Below are 26,186 nucleotides of genomic sequence, written 5' to 3'. Positions count from 1 at the left end.
TAACAGAATAGAGAGGAAGACGTGATTAGAGCAAGTATGCTTTCAGGTGGTAGTTTAACAAAAAGCTAGCTATAAACTCTTTTCATCCTACAATCCTTTACAAACTCTTTCCATTTTGACTGAATTTGTCATCAACACTAAAGTTGGTTCCTAACTGTTAATACAGCTGCTTAAAACTTCGACAGCGCAGCATCTTTGGAGCTGATCTGAAAGCGTCTCCATGACAACAGCGAGTGGATGCAATGCAGGTTGTACTCGTTCATCTCTCTCTGTGTGGGAGAACGTGAAAACAGAGACTGATAGATGGAAAAATCACTTTCCGAATTTCCAACATCAGTGTTCCTTTTTTTGGCCTGCACTGCTCCGTCTGCATCCGTGTGTAGATAACTGGATGTGTTTGAATTGAAATGACGTACTAATGATGTGTGCCACTATCACACATCTTCACATCCACAATAAACACAAACATGCTCAATCTCGCTTTATGCATGCCGCAGTTCCGGATCCCGTCAAAACCGGATGGTTAAAAGTGATGCAAGGTTATTGTGCTTTATGTTTGAATTGCACTGCTTGAATTAACGCACAAAATGTAGTTTGCTTGTTCCTAATTTAACTTCCAGTGTCCGAGTCTTGCTTCCAAATCTGTAAGTACTTAAATCGAAATGGAAAATGTACGTCCCAATGCCTTAAATGTAAGGAAAAATGATTCAGTCATACAAATTAATGTTTTAGTCATCTCGTTTATGTCGTTAGTTAGCTGCTATTCTGCTATAAGAAGTGTTTCTCATTAAAGACACCTTGAAATTGTAGCATGTTTTGGAGGCGGATAGCTATGCAGTAGGTAAAATGATACGAAAAACGAATGTATATCAGTGCATGGTTTGCAAAAGAAGGAAGACTGGAAGGGAAAAACTTGAGAATGGTTGCACTCAGGCAGTCCCATCGAAAGACGTAGGGAAATGTTTTCTTTTGGTCAGAATCTGTTGAGCCCTCCTGTGGGTGGCACTTCTTCACTGCTGTTCAAGTGAATGTGGCTGATCATGTAGATTCCCACAAGCACTGCAGATGTGGTTTGTTTTCGGACACAGAGAGGGTGGGCGTCATTTAGTGGGCATTTATTGACAGGCTCTCCAACTGTACAAAGCCTATTATACTGCATTATCACAATCAATTACTAATCATTAGTATTTACTTGGAACTATTAGTTCACATTTCTCATTTCTGGTTTACAGACATTCTATAATCTTGACAGTAACATCAAAGCATTTTTAAATGTACACTATCAGTTTGTGTTTGTGTAATGGAATGCACACTTCATTGACTTTCATGATTTAATAGTGTGCTGTTGTGCTTTCACCTCTGTGATAATCTCACTTAGAGCTCCATCTGATGGTTGTATCTTTATTTGAAGCTCGTACTGTATCCACTTCAGACTTAGAGTTTCTTTTGTTGACTTGTAATTTATTTATTTATATGTACTACATCTACTATCTTTGTGCAAATCCTTTGCTGCCTGTAAGCAGGAAATGGGAGATGCAGCTCTGCACTCTAAGGTTTGATTTGATATGCTGTCAGCATTGTGTAAAGAGAAATTGCAGTTTAATATTACCACAGTCTTGATATTTACAACATAACTGGTGCTTCCTCTGTGAGTCATTCCAACTAACATGTTTGAGAGGTTTCTCTCTCTTTCTCTCTTTCTAGCTGACCTGTAATACAGCCTGATGTTGGTTTCTTTGATTTGTTTTGAACAGAAAACCCTAATTATGCACGGACCATTTCACTTGGTAACCGAATGTTACAACTGTTACTTTGTTTTCAGCCTTATTTACACATTTTTCAAAATGTTCTGTGCATTATAGCAGGAAAGAACACATCGCTGATGTGTTTGGGAATGTTGAGGTGACAGTATTTGGGACCTTAAAGCCAGATCTGAGTGCTGTGTGTATACAAGGCAATACTGATTTACTTACTGTTTAGTGAACACTTGGAACAGAGTGCTGCAGTAATTGAGTCGAATAAGATCTACAGTTCAAATCTTATGTTGTAAAGAATCCATTACTATAGCACTTTTTGTTCCTAGAATAATCGTATTATAAAACATTCAGCACTCAGAAGTGTGGTGTGATGATTGTCTGTGAATCCAAAGTAAATGCATCTGAGAAAGTGTGTGAAGTTTGCCTCTAAATCCAATCCCATTCACACCGATAGTGCTTGCAGTGGTGTCAGTCCTCATCTCCTAAACTTTTGTCCTTGAATAGTTTATTGAAATGTTATTTGAAACAGAATATGACATCTTATGAAGACCTTTCACATCCTGTGGTGTTTATTTGTCTTGTCAATCATTTCAGTGTTTATATGGCAGTGATGTGAATAAATATTTGTCAAAATATATAGCAAATGATGATTTCAAAAGGATTTTTAACACGTGTCTTTGGTAATTAACACTTAAACATTTATTGATGCCACATATGGTTTTTAATATGAGAACATTTTGGAAATACACACTGTTGTGCTAAATCTCAGTATCTGCTGAGATTTAAAGGTTGTGATGGGTCTTAATAACATGGTGGCATGTGATTAAAAAAAAAAACCTTCAGTTATTTTGAAGGGGGTATATCTGAAGAATACACTTAGTTTCTCTGAATTGTAATATGTTTTTATTGTTTTTTTTTTGTGCACCATTTTGGGTTTTTACAGACAAAAAAGGTGTTAGAAAAACGCTTATCTTAAATCATCATGCTGCAAAGCGCACCAATTTGTTACTTTTTTTATTTAAGAGTAAAATAAATTCTCTTTTTTTTTTGTTGTCTTTTTTTTTTATCTGTAGTTTTATTGAATATATTTGTTAACCTGGATGTTTTCATATTGTATTTTTCTAACATTACTTCCTGTTCATGTTAAAAGTAGTACAAATGTAGAAAGTGCAATGCATTGCAACTATTATAAATATATGAATATATATATATTGAGTGCAGAATGTGCTATATTCTTGGACCCAGCCATTGCAGCTCCTGTTAGTAGAAACAGCAGAAATTGTTTTATTCTATGTTCCTAAAGACATTTAATAAGATGTTTCTGAGCAAATCATAATGTCTCTTGTCTCTTTGTATGTGTGTTAGTGTGTGCATCAAGGTTCCCTGCAACAAAACAGTATTATTACTTATTTTTATTTTATTTTACTTATTGTACAGCAATATTACAACTAATTTTTATTGTTTTTATTTTTATTGTTTTTTTTTTTTTTATTTTTTTTATTATTGTATTTTTTTGTTTTTTTTTTTTATCAGTATTATTGACTGTTTCCAGGATCAGACAGTTAGGTGTATGATGAGGGGGGGGGAAAATCACATTTCAAATGAATTGTCGGCATGAAAGGCTCTTTTTTTTTCAGAATTATGATCTAGTTGCTATGTTAAGTGACATTAAAATGTTGGACTCTTTTCTGTCTGCTCTGGTAAACTCATTAGATATATCAGGTTACACATGCCAGTTCTTCACCTCTGATTTTTCCCATCTAGCATGTGTGTGTGTGTGTGTGTGTGTGTGTGTGTGTGTGTGGTGTGTGTGTTTGACCGTAACCAGTGAGTTAACGTGATTAAGCACACACAACTCAACCAGACTCAATTAATTAGACCCCCTGCAGTCATAGGGGGCTCAGAGAGAATTGTATTTTTCTAACATTACTTCCTGTTCATGTTAAAAGTAGTACAAATGTAGAAAGTGCAATGCATTGCAACTATTATAAATATATGAATATATATATATATATATTGAGTGCAGAATGTGCTATATTCTTGGACCAGCCATTGCAGCTCCTGTTAGTAGAAACAGCAGAAATTGTTTTATTCTATGTTCCTAAAGACATTTAATAAGATGTTTCTGAGCAAATCATAATGTCTCTTGTCTCTTTGTATGTGTGTTTGTGTGTGCATCAAGGTTCCCTGCAACAAAACAGTATTATTACTTATTTTATTTTATTGTTACTTATTATTATTATTATTATTATTATTATTATTATTATTATTTAACATTTTATAAATAATTATTATAATGATTTACAATTTACATCAAGTTGTCTATTCCTGCATCCTTGACTGTTTCCAGGATCAGACAGTTAGGTGTATGAGAGGGGAAAAAATTCACATTTCAAATGAATTGTCGGCATGAAAGGCTCTTTTTTTTTCAGAATTATGATCTAGTTGCTATGTTAAGTGACATTAAAATGTTGGACTCTTTTCTGTCTGCTCTGGTAAACTCATTAGATATATCAGGTTACACATGCCAGTTCTTCACCTCTGATTTCTCCCATCAACCATGTGTGTGTGTGTGTGTGTGTGTGTGTGTGTGTGTGTGTGTGTGTGTTGACCGTAACCGTCTGAGTTAACGTGATTAAGCACACACAACTCAACCAGACTCAATTAATAGATGCAGTTATAGGGGGCTCAGAGAGAAGAAAGTGAGGAGATTCTGTCAAGAACAGCAGGTCTTTTCTTTGTGGTCCCATATTCTGAATGGTGGGTCCTTATTATGTTTAGAAATGAACAAAGTATATTGTACTTTTTACGTTGTACTAGTAGTTCTTTTTAATTCTGAGCCCCCTAAACTCTTGCTGCTTTTACTGTATGAACCCTTTAACTGTGCTCCCGACAGATGGCTAGATCATAGCTGGTAGCAGATTACAAGAGATTAAAACAATAGCAGTGTTTCCCAGCTCAGAATTGCTCATCTTCTGACCCATGACGACCCGTGATGATCTAATCCTCAGCCTCAGTGTCACTTACCCAAAATTTCCACAGAGAGAGCAAATGTGTTCTTACTCACTGAACTGCCTATATATGATCTGATCTGTTACACTTTAGGCTAAGTTTTAATTTGTTAACATTACTTAATTAGTTACATTAGCTAACAATTAACACCTTTTACAGCATCTATAATATTAGTTAATCTTAACGTTTACCAATACATTTTTAAGATCATGTTGTTATTACGCCATGTGAACATAATCATGATCATTTTAGTAGGTTATTACATTTTAAGAAAGGTTAAAAATGCTATGCAAATGTATTGTTTACAGCTCATGTAGTTAATGCATTAATTAATGTTAACAAATGAGACGTCCTACAATTTTAAGAGGCCTACATTAATAACAATTTAATAGTTTTTAAAGTAAGAAGCATTAACCATATAATAATATTATTATGACAATATTATGTGTAGCTTACAACCTATGTATTAAGAAATAATATATATATATATATATATATATATATATATATATATATATATATATATATATATATATATATATATATATATATATAATTTATTTATTTTTTTAATGACGTGAATCGATCTTTCTGGTACCAGAAAAATTAAGAAAAACATTTTATAGGCCATATTATTGTTTTTAAAAAATAATTGTTTTGACCCTGTACAAAAAAAAAGAAAGAAAAAAGAATATGTTTAATATACAGATCTGTGGCTCTTAATTTCTTTTTATTAATTTACCATTTGTAAACTAATGTTTACTGTTCGTTTTTTAGAAACATCACTAGCATTTGTATTAAAACCATATTCACTGAAACAAAAAAATCGAGAATCGAATCTGATCGAATCGAGAGCTTGCGAATCAGAATCGAATCGAATCGGGACATCTGAATCGATTCGAGACCCAACCCTAGCCATCATCTTTGAATTTAAACACTTCTGGTCATGTGACTTTTTATTTTCTGTTAATACAGCAGCTATGTAAAAGTGTTCACATATTCTAAACAATCTGTACATTACGTTTATTTATAGTTCACAACTGTGTAAAATAACTATTTTTAGAGGCGTTTGTGTCTTTTTGTACATTTGTGTCCCAAATGTTACCGATGAGGATTAAACGGGAGAAACTGTGCCCAGTGCTTTAATTCACTATGTCCCTATACTTCAGCGGGCTATTGTTGGGGATTCCCCGCTGAACGCATATGTTGTCCAGCGCGAACAAAGGGGCGTCCGCGCGCGCGCTGATTGGCTGCTGCGTTATCTGAGGTCTGTAACAGCAGATGGGGTATTCCTCCTCCTCAAACTGCGATTGTTCCCGATGCGAGCGCAGAAGCGTGGTTTGAGTTGGAGTGAGTAAAGCGTTGGATCGGTTCGTAGCATCGCGGATGCTAGATTTGTTCAGTTTAATGTCGTCTGGAGACGTCAAAGCACAGATAAGATTAAGAATCTGATCTGATCATCGTGACTCTGGGCATCTGGAGAGCAGAGATCCACAAGAGAGGGGTGGGTGCTTGCGTGCATGTTTTCATACATGTTGTTTGTTACTCACGACTTGTTCAGACTTGGATGCTTAGCTGGCATGTGTTTGCAACTTTGTATCATAACGTGTAAGATGACCAGTTGTGTATTGAAATTCATTAAGAATGTCTACTGGAAGTGTAATGTAATATACAGGCTTCAGATTACAATAGCATCTGTGGACTCTTGTCAAGAGAATATGCCACAGTGTTTAACATGTAGAGCTGTTTATGTCCCCTGTGAGATATCTGCGTTAGCAATGGGAAAGTATAACTATGGGCTCAAATGACTCGTTTGGCATTATATTGGCTAGATTACATAACCAGTCTGGTTTATCCAGAATAGTTCACCCAGAAATATAAATTCTTTTTCTGTTTATGCACATGTTGTTCCAAACCAGTATGACTTACTTTCTTCTGTGGAACACAAAAGGAGAAGTTCATGCATCTTTTTTATGAACATTAAAAGCATATTAACATATACTTTTGTTCATGACAGACACATTAAATTGATCTAAAATCACAGTAAAGACATGCCACAAATGATTCTACACTTCCTTTAGGCAGCACAACTATTTTCACATATTAGAATGATTGCTGAAGGATCATGTGACACTAAAGGCTGCTGAAAATTTAGCTTTGCCATCACAGGAATAAATTGTACTTTAAATATGTTAAATAGAAAACAGTTAAGCTATTTTAAATTGTAATATTATTTCACACTTTTATTGTCTTTACAGTATTTTTTACTTGATTAGCATACATTAGATATTTCTTTAAAATAAATAATAAATTATTTTTTATATTTCTTTTAGGTGGTGGATAATTTGTGTTGTGGTCAGGTAATAACAGCTGATATTTAGATCAACAGCACCATTGCGAGTGTGATGACTTGTGATTCAGACTGAATTTGGATAGTTATTTCATTTCTTTGTTGCCAATGAAAATACTTCTAAAAGAGGCCGAAGCATCAAACTTTGTGAGTCAACAAGAAAACAGACAAGCAGAGTGATATGAAACAAATAGTGAAATGTCTCACTGCTGTTGTACTGTTGTAAATATCAGCAGTCCTGGAGCACTGTTGGACCAATCAGATTTGACGACTGGGAGTCTGAGGCTAATTGTTGTATAAAACCACAAGAGTGCTTGTAAGTGCCTACAAATGATGCAGTTCCTGCAAATCTTCAATTACATGAAGGTGACTAAATGCTAACAGATTTTCATTTTTGGGTGAACTATCCCTTTAACAGTGATCCGCACACCTTCAGGCGGTGCCTGTGACACGTTTGAGCGTGAGTGAGTCAGGGAAACATATTCAGAGAGTTTAAACATGAGATTCATGGGGGAAAAAATGAGATTTATTCTCTTCATTTTGAAACAGCTGCATCTATATAGAAATCATTTGTTTTGATAAATGTAGATTCTTTCAGTGTTTCAAATAAGTTACTCATTTCCAGACTAGCCTTAGTCTCTCAGTTGCAAGTTAGAATCTCAGTCAGATGTGGGCGTCACATTTTCCATGCTGCAGATTTGGAAGTAGCTGTGTTTTGTCTTCTTTGTCATACTTCATAACTCATGAGAGTTTCACAGCAGCAGCCATCAGTAAACACTTTAACAACTGCAGCGGTGCAAGCTGCTAAACACATGAGCGAAGGGAAGGAAGAAGAAAAGGAAGAGGGAGCAGACGTGTGACTTTCTGCATTGTTAGATGAAGCTTGTTGTTGATTCGCAAGTGTTTTCCAGGTTGCCGTGGCAATTTAACAAAAGCCGAGCAATAGTGTTTGTGAGGAGATGCTGGTTGGGGGAGGTGAGGGAATGGATGTAGGCCAGGAAACATTAAGCAGAGATCTTGGCCTGGATCTTAAAGACCGAGGGTATGAGCAGTTGCTTTGGAACTGGACAACAAGGGGGTACTTCCAAGCCATGGGAAGGAAGAAAATGGATGGAAAGGTGGCCGTGGTTGTTTTCAGGTCATTGCAAACAAGAGCATGAATAAACATGATATAATTTATTACTTGAAGAGTAACATGCAAACATGCAAAAAAGAAAATGTCCAGAGTTGGTTAGTTTTGGATGCAGAAGCAGGATAAACCACCGCTTCCATCATGTCTGTCCCACTTCCACAGTCTTCCCAGCACTGAAACACATGTGCCAAGCCACCAGACTGTCTGTGTTCAACAAACATGTAATTATTCATAATTAGGTACTTTTATAGATGCAAAGTTGATCTTTAAGAGAACCAGCAGATTTGATAGTCGCATGAGCCCAAAACAGTGTAAAAATAGTTCTCATTCTCTTTTTCATTCATTTTTCATTGACTCCCCTGACACATTTAATGCTAGAGTGCACAGTTGCATAAGCGTGGAAAAGTACATGGCTCATGATACATGGTGATCAAGTAGTTTGATGGCTGTTCCAGTGAAAGGCATGAAAAAAATAGCTTTTGCATTTCACAGACTGAAGTGGGGTCATGTTGCATGGAACACTGGTGGTTTTTTCTTTATCTATATTTTCCTAACCAACGTCTAACTGAAGAGCTTGAATAAAGGAGGGATTAAAAGTATAGGAAAGAGTTCAGATAAGATTGTGAAATGTTTTTTTTTCTCTCAATTTCCTTTTTCCTTTTTCAGCATGTCTTGGATTTACTTCATGGCCAGTATGTGTAGTACTGTATACTATTTTGGTGTTTGTAAGAATACAAAAAATACAATAAAAACAGTAATATTGTGGACTATTATAGCAAGTAAAACATTAAAATAAAGGTTTAATAAACTGACAGTTTTGTATTTTATATATTTTAAATGTGATGTCAAAGCTGAATTCATCAATTTATTTAAAAAAATCCAACAAACCCAACATATAAATTCTTAAATATTACAAAATTGTTTTAATGAAAACCAAAAACAAATCATTTTATATGCTACAACTAAATATTCTATCTTACTTTACTACTTTATCACAACATTTTGAAGTATGAAAACTGTGTATTCATTTAGAGATTTGCTAAAGATAATAACAGTGTTATTAAATGATTAGTGTTTTTAAATATCGACTTTGAGGAAATAAGCATGCACAATATTGGCTGATTCAGATTTGGCACCGATATATCATGCATCTATAATCTAATCAACACCTGTCATCTGATGCCTATTATCTGCTGGCAATGACTTTTGGATGTGTATCAGAGACTAATAGCTCTTCTGTAGTTCTGGCAGGACTATATTTGGGATATGAAATATTAATGTCAGAATAAGCTGCTCTGGGTCGATTGGTATTGAATATTTCATCATCTTCTGATTGAGCGCAGCGAGTGGTGTGTATGCAAGATGTGGGAGTAGCCACACACACACACACACACACACACACACACACACACACACACACAAGCTCTAACAGCTACACATACTTAACTGTACGCTCTGGGTCAGGAGATGGTGGTGTTGATAAGAATACAAACCCATACAAGAGAGAGACCCTATTGTTTGCTCGCGGGATAATGATCTTGTGAAAGGATAATCATGTAGGTGTTTTGTCAGGGACTGAATGAGGCCATTACATCTACCATTTGGGGTCTCAGTAGGACACCTGTGCTCTGTTTGTGTGTATTTGTGTGTGTGTGTTACATGCGTACACTAAGTAGTTCTCCTAAAGTGATACTAAATGCTCATAAAGGTCATATCTTTTATTGGTGTATAATTAATGGCATAAAGACATTAGTGAACTTGAGAGAGACTGACACAGAGATAAAGGGAGGAGAAGGAGGAGGAGGCAGTGAAACCACCATTGGGGAAGTCTGAAGCCTCATGTCAGTTTCGGCTGTGCAAATCAGAGGAAGAGTTTAGGAGAGCGAAGCTGTGTGTCACATGGGTTCAGCACTGGTTTAGCGTTTAAAGACCATCAGACCTTCAGCTGAGCTGTTTGCAAAAGAAAGTAGGTAATGTGCGTTCAGTTAAATCTTCTTATATCAAGTTCAGGAAATCCTATGACAAAGTGAGACAGTAAATGGGAAGTACTACTGTTCAAGCTTTTGAAAATGTCAGGATTTAAATCAGTGTCTTGTGACATTTCAAATATGCTGGTTTATAGTATTTCAGATGAAGAGGAGTAAATGCAGGAAGGTTGTGTTTTAAGTAACTTGTATGTCATTTTATCATGTAATACAGAGGACACATGAATGTTGGGTTGGTTTTTTTCTGTGTTTAAAGGGATAGTTGATTCACAAATGAACATTCTCTCATTATCCACTCACCCTCATGTCTAACTTCTATGCATTTCTTTCTACTGTGATACAAACACACACACATACAATATATATATATAGTTTAAAGAATGTTTGAAATCAAACTGTTTCTTATCCCATTGACTTCCATTGTATTTTTTTTTTTTTGTCTATATAATGGAAGTCAGTGGGAAACAAAATGGTTTAATTGCCAGCATTCTTCAGAATATCTTCTTTAGTGTTCCACAGAACAGGTTTGAAACAATATAAGGGTGAATTTATATTATGGTTTTTGGGTGAACTGTTCCTTTAACATGCTTGTACAAAGTTGTGAAACCACAGATGGCCACTGCTATTTCCTCAATTTCAGTTCCTTTAGCATTAGGTTTAGTGTGAACATGTATCTTTAAAAAAGCTTGTTTATTGAAGTTAGTTAACTAAATTTATTTTAGTTTAGTTGGCATGACAGTTGTATAAATGTTTTAAAGAAGACACAATAAAACAGCAACAGCACGTAGTCCGAGATCTTGAGTAGTTGTAACAGCGGGGTAACAGTGCCCCTGTTGTCCTGCACCTGTCCCTGTCTCCGGAAGCTTCTTTAAAGCCTTTCCAGCTGGTGAGGAAGGAAGCCTTAAGTAGAGCAGTTTGTGTTGTGCCAGGGGAACCTCCAAACAGGAGTATATGTGTCAACCATTGTGCTTTAGAGTCGGTCATATAGTTAAGTGTATCCTTCATCATTGAAATTGATGTTACACATTTTTCATTGAAATTAATGTTCATTGAAAAATGTAGGTTACTTTATTTTAAGGTGTCCTTGTTACAGTGTAATTATATACTGTATGTAAGTACTGAGTAATATTAATTAACTACATGCACTTACAATATGGTTAGATTTTGGATTCAGGTTACTTGCATGTAATTATGCATAATTTATTGTTATTATAATAGTAAGCACATATAACATGTAACAAGGACACCTTAAAATAAAGTGTTACCAAAATATACAACTGAATAATTCAGACTGATGAAGGATTTATCACTCATGTTTTTTTGTTCTTGTATGAGCATTTCTGTTGACTGATGATGCGTATGGATGAATGGCATGATATTGAAAGTTTCTTCCGTCTCTGGTTTCTCTAGTTTCATCTGTAATGAAACACAAGGGACAGTACTGTATTATCCTACAGCACTGATTGTATTTCAATCAATGGCATTCCTAAAAACGTAAATATATCAATCATCATTATGATTGAACATCTTTTACCAGTTTAAATGTTAAAAGCGTGGTCAAGTTTGGGAGGCGGGACATTCTCTGTTTAGAGACCATGATTGGACAAAAATCTGCACAGTGCAACATGAGTATTTTATCATGGTTTCACTTTTCCATATCAATTTAAATGCAAATATCTGCTAAAAGTGATTTTTAGGAGTACATTAGCATACACTACTGTTCAAAATTTTGGGGTGGGTAAGATTTTGTAATGTGTTTGATTTTTTACTGTATACTACTTTATCCTATAGGTGAACTCAAAGTTTACTTTATACTATAGGTGAACTCAAAGTTAAAACAAAGTTGAACTGTGATTTCCTGGGGTCTTTAAATATGTTGATGAACTGTTTTTGTCTGTTTCAATCCTCTCATTCATTCCAGTATGTGCTCCATGTCTATTCTGGTCACATTCTCATAAATAGTTTACTTTCAGCTGTGAATTGCAGATGTGATATAGAACAGAGCATCAGTCTCTTGTCAAGAGATATCAAAAATACATGAGTTAGTCAGTGTGAGATATGCATACTTTACTTTGTTTGTTTTAAAGGTTCGTTGTTCTCTTACATTCCTCATGCGCTGACCTAGATACCGAAGAGTTAATTCTTTGATGTTAAAACAAGAAGCAGAAACATTCTCTCTCTCTTTCTGTTTCTCCTCCCTGTTCCTCTGTCTCCGTCTCTCCAGAATCCTTCCATGCAGTCGTGGCTGGGATAAAATGGATGACAGGAATGACGGAGTGCGGGTTGGAGAGAACAAATTCATCAGCAAGTGAGTATAAATCTTACACCAGCTCATGAGTGTTAAAATCATCCGGTGATTGGGATGTTAAAACAACTGAACAAGAGAAATGTTTGCATTTTTTTCTTCCTGCTAGCTCTGAAAGTCTTGTAATAATATGTTCACATGCCATACTGTACAGTCAGAAAACTAAAAACCAGACAGGAAGATCAATCCTTTATTTGTCACCATGAAAGACTTTACATTAAGTGACAAGCTACTCACTCATAAAATACATGGATATAAAATACTCTAACAAGATAAATACTGAAACAATATTTAATTATTAAAATTATTTTTGATGAGCAAAAAATTTACATATATATATATATATATATATATATATATATATATATATATATATATATATTAAATGGTGTACCTGTTTCTTTTCGTTATTCATTTGTCATTTTATTCATAAAAAATGTCATTGGAGTAATAGCTGCTGAAAATTCAGCTTTGCCATCGCAGGACTAAATTACATTTTAAAATATATTCAAACAGAACACAGTTATTTTAAATCATAATAATATTTCACAATATCACAGTTTTTACTGTATTTTTTTTTATTAAATAAATGCAGCCTTGGTGTGCATAAGAAAATTCTATCTAATATTTATTATTATTATATGTCCATAAATATATATTAATTATTCTTTCAATTTTTATTTTTCACGTTGCACTTTAACTAACATAAGCACTCAAGTCCATTACGTAAATGTTCACAACTTTTTAAATGCAGATGAGATGAAATGAATTGTTCTTTCTCAGGAGAAGCATTCTCTCTCATTTAAAGACCTACAATCTCTACTATGAAGGAAAGAACCTGCAGCTACGCCACAGAGAGGTAAGAACGAGTTTTACACTAGTTGTGTGGCAGGTGGGGTAGCGTTTGACCCCTTCTGTGCTTTCTCAATTATTCACTATTGTCTGGGGAGTAATAACTGTCTGCGACTGGAGGGGTTGTGTTGGGGGGGGGCTTCTTTTGTGTCTGTAAATGCAGCTTGCTCAGGTGCTCTGGCTGTGCCAAATTACTGACAGATTTAGATATGCTACATTTATTATTTATCAACCTCATTTATTCTAAAAGTAATACTCCGGTCCATTTTGTATCAACACTTGTTTTTGTCAGGTAACAAACTCAAGGATAAGTATATGTGTGTGTTGTATGTATTGTGCCTGCAGGAAGAGGAGGAGCTGATCATTGAAGGACTTCTCAATATCTCATGGGGTTTGCGTCGACCAATCAGGCTTCAGATGCAGGATGACCACGAGCGAATCAGACCTCCTCCCTCCTCTACCTCCTGGCACTCAGGGTGTAACCTTGACAACCAGAGGTCAGACAATGAAGCAAACACACAAATATATTTAAATGAGCTCATTAACTTTCTATACATGCGGTATTGAGGAGCTACTGATGAAGAGAGAACGCACACTGACAAAATCAGTTCATGTTGAATAGACCTTGTTTTTAGGATGTTTTTAATATATAATTAATATGTTAATATACACTACCATTTAAAAGTTTGAGATTTGTTTTTGAAAGACATCTTTTATGCTCATCAACCCTTTAAAAAAAAGTAAAAATAGTATGCTTAATATTATGAAATATTATAAATAAAAGATTTGGTTTCTAATAATTTGGTTTCATTTATTTGAAAATGACATCTTCTGTAACATAAATGTCTTAACTGTCACTTTTGATCAATTAAATGTGAACAAGATTATTAATTTCTTTAGAAAACATCTTACTGACCACAAACTTTTGAAAGATAGTGTATATAAGACTGATAAAAAAGTTTTTTTTTCTTCCAATACAGAATTTTCAACCATTAAATGTCACTTTATTAAACAAAACAGTGTTTGATTAGTACCTATTTAGCTTATCAAACATAGCATTCAAACATTATGATCATAACAGAAATCAAGATATATGTCATAAGCCCAGTTCTTTAAACTCAAGTAACCTTGACACCATACGCAGCTGAGAGCCTGCTTTGTTTCCTGTTTGTTGCCATAGCAACTCTATCCTTGTGATGACCATGCTTTTGGCATTCCACCAGCTGAAATGTTTTGAACGTGTGTGATATAAATATTTCACACATTTCTAACGTTTTATGGTTTTGATCTCTTCTCATCTATTTTTGCCTCATGGTTCCAAATGGTGACTTCAAAAGAGCTATTTATATCTGAGTGCTCCAATGCTAATATTGCTTTCAGCACCTACTGAGGTTCAGTACACAGAACCAAAGAGCTGAGAAACTGAGCACTTACCTGCCAGAATGTTATTATGTTAGCTTAACAAGCGGTTCCCAGAATCATTAGATTTCACATCCAGTATGTGTTCATATGCATGACAGAAACTTTCAACTGGAATTAATTTTTTGATTGTTTTGGCATCATTTGGACAAATAATAGGATTCATTTGAGTGATTCTAGGAATTCAGTATTGATGTTGCTCAGAAAAGCATGAAAAGTTGCAAGGTCAAATGTTGCTTTACTGACCTTTTTTAAGGTCTGTTGGCATTTGGGTTTTTGAAGGATGAATTAAATTAATCAAAAGTGACAAAAAAGACATTTATAATGTTACAACAGATTTCTAATTCAAATAAGTGTTGTTTTTCAACTTTCTCTCAATCAAAAAATCCTAATAAATAAATAAATCTATCGTTTCCTCAAAAATATTAAGCAGCAACTTTTTCATCATTGTTAATAAATTAGTATTAAATCTGCATATTAGAATGATTTCTGAAGGATCATGTCATATTAATACAGTATTGTATTTTTTATCTAATAAATGCAGCCTTTGTGAGCAAAAATAAAATAAAAGTGTATAGTATATAAGGTAGATTTTTGGAAGAATTCTCCTGTTCCTCTCTAATTGTTTTCCAGTCAGGAGGGTCAGAAACAGACTCCTCAAACTCCACCTCAGTTGGAAGTGACGCCCCCAGAGGACCACTCGAGCAATGGCACAACACAAGACCATGAAGAAGAAGAAGGTCCGACTTCAAAAAGACACATTATGTGAAATTGTGACTTGTTCTTCCTCCTCATCTTCTGCTTTCTCCCGGCAGAGGCGTGTGACCTCTCCGCTCAGCTTCTTAGAACCAAAAGTGATGCTGGCGTTCTGAGACGGGGAAGGAGACGGTCTCCCAGCGACCAGCGGCGAATCAGAAGGCACAGATTTTCCATCAACGGTCACTTCTACAACCACAAGGTAACTTGAGAAGAAACATTTGTGTGTGTGATTGTTTGAGCATCAGTCATGTGATCTCTTGTTCCTCTTTCTCTTTAAATCAGACGGCTGTGTTCACCCCTGCGTATGGTTCTGTAACTAACGTCCGGATCAACAGCTGCATGACCACGCCACAGGTGCTGCGGGTGTTACTGAATAAGTTTAAGATCGAGAACAGCCCAGATGAGTTCGCCCTCTACCTCGTTCATGCCAGCGGAGGTCAGCTCCTGTCTGCTTTTATTTACCAGTTAATAAAAAACTTTACTGTGAAATACTGAATCGCCATCTAGTGGACACAGAACAACATGGCACTTACACTATATTGGAGGCTAGAATCAATATTATACACTAATTATAGCTATTATACTGCTACCAAAAGTTTGGAATATATATATATTTTTTAAGAAGTGTGTTATGCCCACTAAGGGTGCATTTTTTTGATTAAGTATAAAAAAATGTGAACGTAATATTTTGAAATATTATTACAATTTAAAATAACTTCTTTCTTTTTAAATATATTTTTGAAAATGTAATTTATTTCTGTCATGGAAGAGCTGAATTACTCCAGTCTTTAGTGTGGCATGATTTGGAAATAATTTAATTATTTCATATTTTTTTTTCAAAATACACTATACTTTTCTTTTTAAATATATTTTTAAAGAGCTGACTTAATTGTCTTTATATAGATTACATGGAAATGAAAATTTTAAGAGGAGACAAAATGAATTATTTAATCAGTCAATGGCATGATTTGGAAATAATTCTAAATATTTCTTGTAAAATAATTTTTTTAAATTATATATTTCTTGTAATAATATATTTTTTTTAATCATTATATTTTGTGGTAAGATTGATAAGATATAATGTTGTTTAATAGTTGATCAGCAAGGATGCAGTATTTATTAAATACATATAAATTATTATTTTTGTTATATTATATTTTAATTATTTTATTTATTAAATGATGTTCTTTTGAACTTTTTTATTTATCATAGAATAATGAATAAGTTAGTTTTTGTTGTTTTAAAGAAAACTTTTTAAAAATTGTATTAATATTTTACAATATTGCTGTTTTTTTATATAAAAAAAAGGTACTTTAGTTACCATGAAAGACTTCCTTCAAAAACATATATATATATATATATATATATATATATATATATATATATATATATATATATATATATATTAGTTTTAGTATTAAACTTGATGTTTGTGCTTAAGATATGAATGATACCTCAAATCCTATGACGGATATGAAAATTTTAATTAGCTGTGGGAAATTGCCAAAGAGTTGCTCTGTGGTTAAGATTTTTGTATAGCTCTTTGGCAGCTGCCCACAGCACACTAGTATCGTGATAGTGACCAGTTTTGCACCTTATTTACCTTATATATTTGTACAATGTAATGAAATGTTCAAATCTTGTTCTATATGTACAAAATGTGTTATGTGTTTCAGAGCGTGTTCAGCTCAAGCGTATGGACTACCCATTAGTAGTGAGAATACTTCAGGGACCATGTGAGCACGTCTGCAAGATCTTTCTCATGGAGCAGGATCTGGGAGAGGAGATTCCCTATGAAGTGAGTCTGTGTGTGTGTGTGTGTGTGTGTGTGTGTGTGTGTGTGTGTGTGTGTGTGTGTGTGTGTGTGTGTGTGTGTGTGTGTGTGTGTGTGTGAAGCAGGGTTGATCTGCTTAGAAATTTTACATTATAGGCTGGTAATGCTGAAACACACAAAGAAATTCACAAAACTTACTGCAGTTGCTCTCCACTGCTCTAGGTGGCGCAGTACATTAAATTTGAGATGCCTGTTCTGCGGAGTTTTATTACCAAACTGAAGGAAGAGGAGGACAGGGAGGTGCAGAAGCTGAGAAGCAGGTATGAGCCACCTTACATGAGCAGATGGGAGAAATGATGGCTTCTGAAGCTTTGAATCAATTAATTAATTTCAACATGCTGACATCTGCTGGTCAAACTTGCAAATGCTGTGGAAAGACTCAAAGGCCCCATTTACACTGCATGGTTCAAGTGACCCAATTCCAATTTTTTCCTCTCATGTGGCATAGATCGGATATGACCGGTGAACGTGTAAGCAGGAAAAAAACGCATGGATTCCGATTTTCTCAGATCGGATTCAGGCCTCATTCATATGTGGTAATAAATTGGATATGAATCGGATACGTGCATTTGCGCGTGCCATGTAAGCAGACGAATCGGATATTCCCCAGTAAATGCGAGTCGTACGTCATTAAAAAAGTGATGTCAACTCAGGTGGACACCACCAACTGAGATCACATGACTTATTATAGGCGCGATGGAGGACGAAGGATACACACAGTGGAGCAATGCGGAGGTTTCATGTCTTTTAAGTCCTCTTTTTTTCTCCGCCGTACGAGACCAATGTTTTGCTGATTTTTTTTGTTGACTTTTCAAAATATTGTGGAAAGCAAAACACTGTATAATTTTATTTGCATCTGCATCCATTGTATTTCGTGCTGTTTTACTTCCTTTTCCGGGTCAGAACATCTACGTTTGGTAGTTTCAGCATTGTATAGTGTAAATGCAAAAATCGGATACGGGTCACTTTTAAAAGATGATGTAAGCGAGTCGTCAAAAAAATCGGATATAGTCAGAAAATCGGATTTGGGCATCAAGACCTGCAGTGTAAATGCAGCCAAAGTCAGCTACAAAGACACAATACTGTACTTTGGAAAATTGAAGGCATATTTTTTTTTATTTAGTTACAGTTACAGTATCATAATATACAATGTCCAGATCTGATTTTTTTAGTTTTTCCATAAACTTTCTTACTAATGAAATATTAAAGGGGTCATATGATGTTGCTAAAAAGAACATTATTTTTTGTGTATTTTTTTTTGTGTATTTTGTTTTGTGCGGTTTGTTTTTGAGGTTTAATGTTAATTATTGTTTTTCTTTATTGTTTTTCTTTTGTGAAATGCTTTTCTGAAAACAAAGCTCTTTGGTCTGAAAAGCGAGGTGTGCTCTGATTGGCCAGCTATCCAGTGTGTTGTGATTTGCCGAATACCTCAAGCCTGTGACAGAAATGTTACACCCCTTAACATACTGTGATGCCAAGTACCCTTTTCAATGAGATAAAACCCATTGCAAAATAGGCATTTGTTGCATCCAGTGGGGACATAATTACAGATTATAATCACTTATACTGTGTTTTACGCTTTGCGTTGTGTTGCGGATCGCGCCACGCCGTGTAAACATAAATACAACTTAACCACTGATTTCTAGTTGTGTCCTCTTTTGGAAGGCCAAACAAAGTAGCTTCGATTTCACTCCGAAACACAGCGTCCCTGCTACAGGGCACCCGCGGCAACAACGAGAATTAAAGTTACGCCTTCTTTCTTTGCGTGAACATTTGGGCGCATTATGCAAATCTTTCTACATCGTGACGTAGACAGGGTTTAAATTGGGCCGGGGCCATCCGGAGCTGAGTCCCGGTACATAGACTCTGTTGCTTGACATTAACGCTTCATTAATGCCAGAGAAGTAAGCATGCTGTGGTAAAAATTCAAAATGAAATGTTTTTATATTTAAAATACAGTTAGTTACGCAACATCGCACAGCGTTTTCACCATTACGATTGTTTAATAGTTCAATAAACAGTTCAGTAAGCAAATACAATAATATTAGGTCACTTACATTTTATGCGGAAATACAGCGCATCTCACAGCAATCAGCCGATTCATTGCTGAATGATTCTATGTTCTGAGCGAATCGGTGGAGTGAAAGTTTCTTTAACCCATGCATAAACATCTGATGAATCAGCCATTTGAACGAATCGCTTGAATGAACAACTCAGTGACTCACTCATTAAATGCTCACTACTGGCACCTATTGGCATTTTAATTTAGTTTAACCTGTTAACCTGCACCTAGACGCCGGCGTCCTCAACTCCCCTTGTTTGCACGTGTCAATATCTATGAATAGATTAAATGAAACGGGACAAATTTAATCTTGACAAACTATATATAATTATAAGTATCATTTCCAGCATCAGTTCTTGTTTGTATATTCCAAAAAAATACTTAAAACAATTACATTATTCAATGCAGTTATATTTTTTCAGTGTCAATTATTTAATCTGATAATGCATAGATAACAATAATCACATTATTATAATTGAATTTATAGTTTAAATGTAAGAATTTGAAATGAAAGATGAAGTATTAATGAGGTTGAAAATGCCCTCTATAAAGGTAAAAAATGCACTTGGATTAATTGGAATCCATAAAAGTGGAAAATAAAAAACGCAGATTTATGTCTGTATGTATATAAAACTGATAAGAATATTGCTTCAGAATAAATCATATTTGATATATATATATATATATATATATATATATATATATATATATATATATATATATATATATATATATATATATATATTAGCCCGACACTATAGAGCCCATCCACATATAAAATCCCAATTTAACCCCTGGATGTAGACATGTGGGAGCGAGTTTAAACGAGGTGTTTTAGGAGGGCGTGGACATATTACTATTTCATATTAATTCTGTTCTCTGACAACAGAAACAGTAAAATATATAAATGAAAACAGTTTTATTGAGAATTTAGCTGCATCAAAATACAGTATGTGGGCACAGAGAGACAAACAAATATAATAATGCTCAGTTTACACAGAAATCTGTGATTAGAAATGTGTGTTGCTCATCGTGGCTCATGAGTGCTCATGTCTTTTGAGCCTAAATGCCATGTGACTGCTGACTCAAGCACCACAGAAGATGATGTCATGACAATGCTAATGGCTGATGACTATTGGCTGATGGCACCACAAGAGGACATACAGTCACAAGCCCTTCACTAGAGACTATCCTAAGCTGGGATGTCAAAGGCAGCAGGGAGGGAAACATATTAGTTTCACTTCTAAGAGACCTCCAAATCAATGATGCATTAAAAGTTAGTCAAACTTATTTTCAGTGCATTTCTGTGTTTTAATAATCCATGCATCTCTTTCTGAATAGATACAAGTATCTGCGGTGTATCATTGAGAAGCAGCTGCAGTGTTTACCAGAAGGCTCCACCTGTATGTGACGAGCACATTCCCCTCTTCATATCAATTAGTGGACTTCCAGACACAATTTCATCAGTCACGTCTGTCCTGAATGATTGTTAACCACTAATATGCATTGATATTTGCTGACCAGTGAAGATGGATGGTACATCTTGTTATATATACATTCTTTGTATATTTTCTCTGGTGCTGTAGGAAAACACATGCAGGTACAATAATATAAAAGCACATTCTTCCATTAAACCAGGGAATTTCATCATCCAGTGATCACTGGAAAGAGCAATTGACAATAACAAGCAAAAAAAAGGAGCAATGACAAGCACAAAGTAACAAATGCTTACAACTTTAGTATTATTTGTTTGGTTTAACCCATTAAAAAGGGTGACGACTGACTGATCACTTTAAATGTTGGATGTATTGAGAATATATGCTGTCTGAGCCAACCATTACTGTCTGATTACAACTCCATTAGACCAACGTCTTTTTTAGACAGTGATTAAATCTCTGTTCCAGAATGGTGGGAAGCGAAGTCAAAGACTGAATTTAAAGGATGATTGAAAACGGAGTGAAGCAGCACAAGGGATTGTAGTCTCTGAATATCTGAATGTTGTTTGGGATGTCTGAGTGAGTGCGTGAGTTAGTATGACTAGTATGCATGTTTGGGCACCTGAAGAGGAAGGACAGCATGGCTGTAGTTGAGAAAGAGCTTCATTTTTTATTTTATTTTTTAACGTTTAGACTCTCATTCACACCTATGACTGGCCTCTGTGTTGTCATACTTCTGATGTTTCATCTGGCCTGTGTTTATATGATACTGATTGTAAAACTGGGAATATGGTGATAATTATATTTAAATAAAATGTTATCATCAGAAAAAAAAAAAAAAAAAAAACTGTTTTATTTACACTTATCAGATATATCTGTTACTAGTTTGAGCATGTGTATCAGTATTAAGCTAATATGTTAGATTATGGAGGATAATTACTATTATTTGACAGTGCGCATGTAACTATTAAAACGCATAACAAAAACAGTATTATATAATTTTTTTTTTTACTGCTTATGGTCAGTAAGATTGATATAGTTTTGAAAGAAATTGATTTTATTCAGCAAGGATGCATTACATGAATCAAAAGTGATGCATTTATAATGTTAAAAGATTTCTAATTCTAAGAAATGCTGTTCTTTTGAACTTTCTATTCATCAAAGAATGTTATAATAATACCCACTACATAGTCTACATCACAACGGTAGTATGAACTACATCCAGTGTGCCCTACACGTAGGCCTAATATGTACTATAAATCTAGTAAAATACAAACTTAGTATGCATTACATCTAGAGTGAACATTGCAATATATAGCTAGATATAGGCCTATGTTTATAACGTAACTGAGGTTATGCACACTATGTAGTATGCAGTTTAGCAAGAGGACTAAATGTGTATAAGATCACTAATTAATATTGTTTTGCATTTGTATTCTCATAGTCTTTACACAGTTCTAGCAAAGTTTTTTTCTTTATTTTGATGTACCTTTGTAACACTATATTTCATGTATTATAACCTTAGCATTACTTTTCAGAAAACTAGTTAACGCTGCTGTGTGGGTATATCTAACAGCTGAGCGAGTGATGGCAAGTTTGACATCTTTTCCTAATCTATCATTTTTTTCCTCTTATGGAAACTCAGAAATGCTACTTTTTTTTTTTTTTTTTGGATCGCATTCACCACTTCAGAACCCAACTATATTGACATCTGCTTTTAAGAATACTGGAAACGTGAAGGTCCATTGCTATTCTTTTACTGGCCAAGATTTTTGATGCACAACCTACCAGCAAAGAAAATCTCTGAGTGAATGTCAGAACTATCAGTCTTCCACATGATTTGACTGCAGGTCGTCTCATGGGTTATCTAACCAGCATCTCTGAGCTCATGGAGAGATACAATCACCACATGACCGAGCCCACAGTATGACCCCTGGGCCTAAAGACGTTTGTCAAATCCACAGACCGTCTTAATCCTGTTGATGGATTAGAGTGTTGTTCTGATCCTGTGCCGGTGAGACGAGCCGACGTAGGTTCATTCATTCAACCAATCAGAGGATGAGCAGCAGTCGGTTAATGCCGCTGTGTACGTGTACTTGTGTGAGTTCTGCCTCAAACTCTCATCCATTCAAGCTCAGCAGACCAGAGAGGAGGACAACACTTGGACAGTCATCCTGAACCTTGCAAAACACATTTCATCCACATACCAATTCAATGTAAGTCAATGCATAGGCTACTCTTTTGGACAAACTAAACTTTAACCGTATTATATAAGAATATGTAATATTATTAGTAGTTTATTATTATTTTATTAATTTTCTAAAGAAAAGTATATCTTCATACTGGAAAATTACATACCAGTGCGTTTTATAATGTTGTATTACTGTTTATTTCTATTTTCTAAGGCTGTTGATGCAGAATTAATACTTGTATGTAATATGAAGATAATGGTGTAAAACATTTGCTTTTTACTCAAATTCCAGCACTGTTTATATTATTTTAGGGTCATCTTAGAGTGATAGTGTCCTTGTGATAAAGTTTACTTTATAATTGAATGATTTTAAGAATGAGCGTCATCTTTGTGCTGCATTTGAGTGAATGTTGCAGGGGTGAGAATATTCTTAAGAGACAACCAGACACTCAATTGTACCAGATTACCTTTCTAAAGCTGCCAGACTGGCGGCCTAGATTCTGGAAAGATCATGTACTGCTCAAGTCTTGATCATAATATACATAGAGATCTATATACAATATGTTAAATACAGATTTTCTTTATATAAAATGTTCTTAATCAGTATTTTTGTCTTGCCTTCCAAATAAATAAATACATATTGGAAAAAAAATACACACACATTTTATATATATATATATATTTTTATTTTTTTTTGAAAGAAATCTTTTTTTGCTCACCAAGGCTGCATTTATTTAATCAAAAATACATAACCTTAATATTGTGAAATATTATTATAGTTTGTTTTAAAGCTGAGAAACAATATAAAACTGTTTTCTATTTGAATATATTTTAAAATGTAATTTATTCCTGTCATGCAAAGCTGGATTTTCAGTCTTCAGTTTCACATGATCCTTCAGAAATCATTTTATATATTGATTTGGTGCTCAAGAAACTTTTGAAGAAATTACATCTTAAAATATTTTTATATAGAAAACAGTTCAGTAACACTATACGATAAGGTTCAATTTGCTTACTATAATTAATTAACATTAACAATGAGAAATAAATTGTTACAATATTTAATAGTCTTTGTTAACACCAGTTAATAAAAATACAACTGTTCATTGTTAGTCCATGTTAGCATGCAGGTCTATTAAATAACATTAAGTCACAACTTTTGATTTTAATAATGTATTAGTAAATATTGGAATCAAAATTAAGAAATGCTTTAGAAGTTTTTTTATCATTATTAGTTTTGTTAACTAATGTAGTTAACTAATATTAACAAAAGGAACCCTATTGTAAAGTGTTACCAATAGTTGTTTAATTGTAACTGTGTTTCACAGTGTTCCTGCAGTCTTTGTGAGCAGAGACTTTCAGAAACATTACAAAATTCCTAAATTTTATATAGATAGATTTTGTATTTTTATGGCCTCTGAATAACTGTTTTTTTTTTTTTTTCTTTTTTTAAAGGACATTGTTTGTGTTCTTTATTTATTTTTTTTGTTGGGGTTGGGGAAGTTTACACAAACATTCTTAAAAGATCTGTTTTGCATATATCTTCAATTATTATTTTTTTCCGTTTTAGAAACAGAATTGTCTCTCAAATGTATTAAAATTATGCTTAAAATTAGCCAATAACCAAAAATTAGGTTAGGTTAGGGTTATATAAAATAGGTTCTTTTTTCTTACAGGAAAACATTATAAATAGCCTACTTTTTTTTTTCAGATAAAAGCTTATAGACATTTAAGAAAATAAGACCGCTCTAATTTCTCTTTCTTGACATTATTGGCTTTCTCTATATCATTTCTCCTGATGCTGTGTCCTCTGTGACCACTAATCAGACAGATCTCATTGGGATTGTTTTTTTAAAACTGTGTTTAGCTCTTGCTTTCACAGAGTTTGCATGCACTGTCTTTGTTACCGGACATGGATTCAGTCAACCTCTGACCTTGTGTTTTCACAGCATCTTCCAGCATGTTCTCCCAATATAAAATCTTGTCGTTGATGAACTGCCTGTTACTCCTGACGGTGATATTTCCTGTGGTCCAGTCGCGTCGGGGCGGGGGCTTCGGGCGCGGAGGAGGCCGAGGTGGAGGATGGGGTGGCAGCAGCTCCGGTCGCACGGGTTGGGGAGGAGGTGGTGGACATTACCATGCCCCACCAGCCCACACCGGAGGCTCCTCGGGACACAGCACTGGGAAGGTAGCAGGGGCGGCCGCCGCCGGAGCTCTAGGGGGAATGCTGGTCGGACACGGCTTGAGCTCCTTGGCCCGACCTGGATATGGGTACGGGCACGGGTATGGAGGATACGGAGGCTATGGTGCGGGATATGGGCATGGCCATGGGTACGGCCACGGTCACGGACACGGACATGGACACGGGCATGGACACGAAGGACATGAAGGACACAATGAGACAGATTTGGATTATTACACAGATGCTGCCAGTTCTGGACCCATTTATAGCTGTGTGACAGTCTTTGGACTCGTGATGTCATTCTTATTTGGGTACTTTCTGTCATAAGGGCCACTTATGGGTCACTTGGCATGGGTCATGGCTTCTTGCATCTGTCACTTCTTTCAATACAAAAATAATCTAACAAAATAAAAATATGGGACATGGACTAAATGCAATTAAACAGCACTCTGTGCATGATCTTTGCCCAAGTTTTGTGTTAAATTGACAGCAGAAAACAAGGCTGCATTTGCTTGACTGGCGACTGTTTCCAATGTTTTTTTGTCTCTGCAAGCGAGAGTTATGATGAGCACATGCCTCAGAAGCCTTTAGATTTTTTTTTTCCAGATTGTTGCTTTTTATAAATTAATAATGTAGTTTTTTCATGATATAGTTTATATGAATAATGAAATTTGTATTATTTAAAATATATGATGAATTACAGGTAGTTTATTATCTAAAGAGATTTGATTTGCATAGTGTATTTTGTATATTTTTTTTTTTTATTTTTGTGCAAAGTTGATTTGTTTTTTTTTTATTGGGCGTTTTTTGATGTTCTTTGTTTTTTTATGTTTTTTTCTGCCATTTACGTCAGCGAACATTCAAAATAAAACAAGGCTTATGGTAAAATCACATTAAACCATAATAAGCT

The 26,186-nt window shown here is 34.8% G+C and overlaps 2 protein-coding genes across 4 annotated transcripts; both read left to right on the top strand.

Moving 5' to 3' along the window:
* The first annotated feature begins 6,031 nt into the window (after positions 1–6,031).
* On the top strand, positions 6,032–21,691 carry rassf2a (Ras association domain family member 2a). 3 transcript variants are annotated; one of them, XM_019082910.2, is made up of 10 exons: positions 6,032–6,273; positions 12,461–12,544; positions 13,325–13,400; positions 13,739–13,890; positions 15,446–15,552; positions 15,628–15,770; positions 15,854–16,007; positions 17,248–17,369; positions 17,568–17,665; positions 20,809–21,691. In XM_019082910.2, the coding sequence occupies exons 2-10, from the start codon at positions 12,492–12,494 to the stop codon at positions 20,876–20,878; spliced, it is 975 nt and encodes a 324-aa protein (XP_018938455.2). In that variant the 5' UTR covers positions 6,032–6,273; positions 12,461–12,491; the 3' UTR covers positions 20,879–21,691. The 3 variants fall into 3 exon arrangements, with proteins under 3 accessions (XP_018938455.2, XP_018938456.2, XP_018938454.2); XM_019082911.2 differs by lacking the exon at positions 6,032–6,273 and adding an exon at positions 9,984–10,217; XM_019082909.2 differs by lacking the exon at positions 6,032–6,273 and adding an exon at positions 9,984–10,221.
* Positions 21,692–21,873: 182 nt separating this feature from the next.
* Positions 21,874–25,741, top strand: LOC122138133 (glycine-rich cell wall structural protein 1.0-like). The gene is made up of 2 exons (XM_042729025.1): positions 21,874–23,119; positions 25,044–25,741. Exon 2 carries the CDS (start codon positions 25,055–25,057, stop codon positions 25,601–25,603), a length of 549 nt encoding a protein of 182 aa, XP_042584959.1. The 5' UTR covers positions 21,874–23,119; positions 25,044–25,054; the 3' UTR covers positions 25,604–25,741.
* Positions 25,742–26,186: the final 445 nt, after the last annotated feature.

This window comes from Cyprinus carpio, chromosome B8, assembly GCF_018340385.1.
Source record: "Cyprinus carpio isolate SPL01 chromosome B8, ASM1834038v1, whole genome shotgun sequence".
NCBI classification, from domain to species: domain Eukaryota; kingdom Metazoa; phylum Chordata; class Actinopteri; order Cypriniformes; family Cyprinidae; genus Cyprinus; species Cyprinus carpio.
This window is presented reverse-complemented; position numbering and strand designations above follow the sequence as displayed.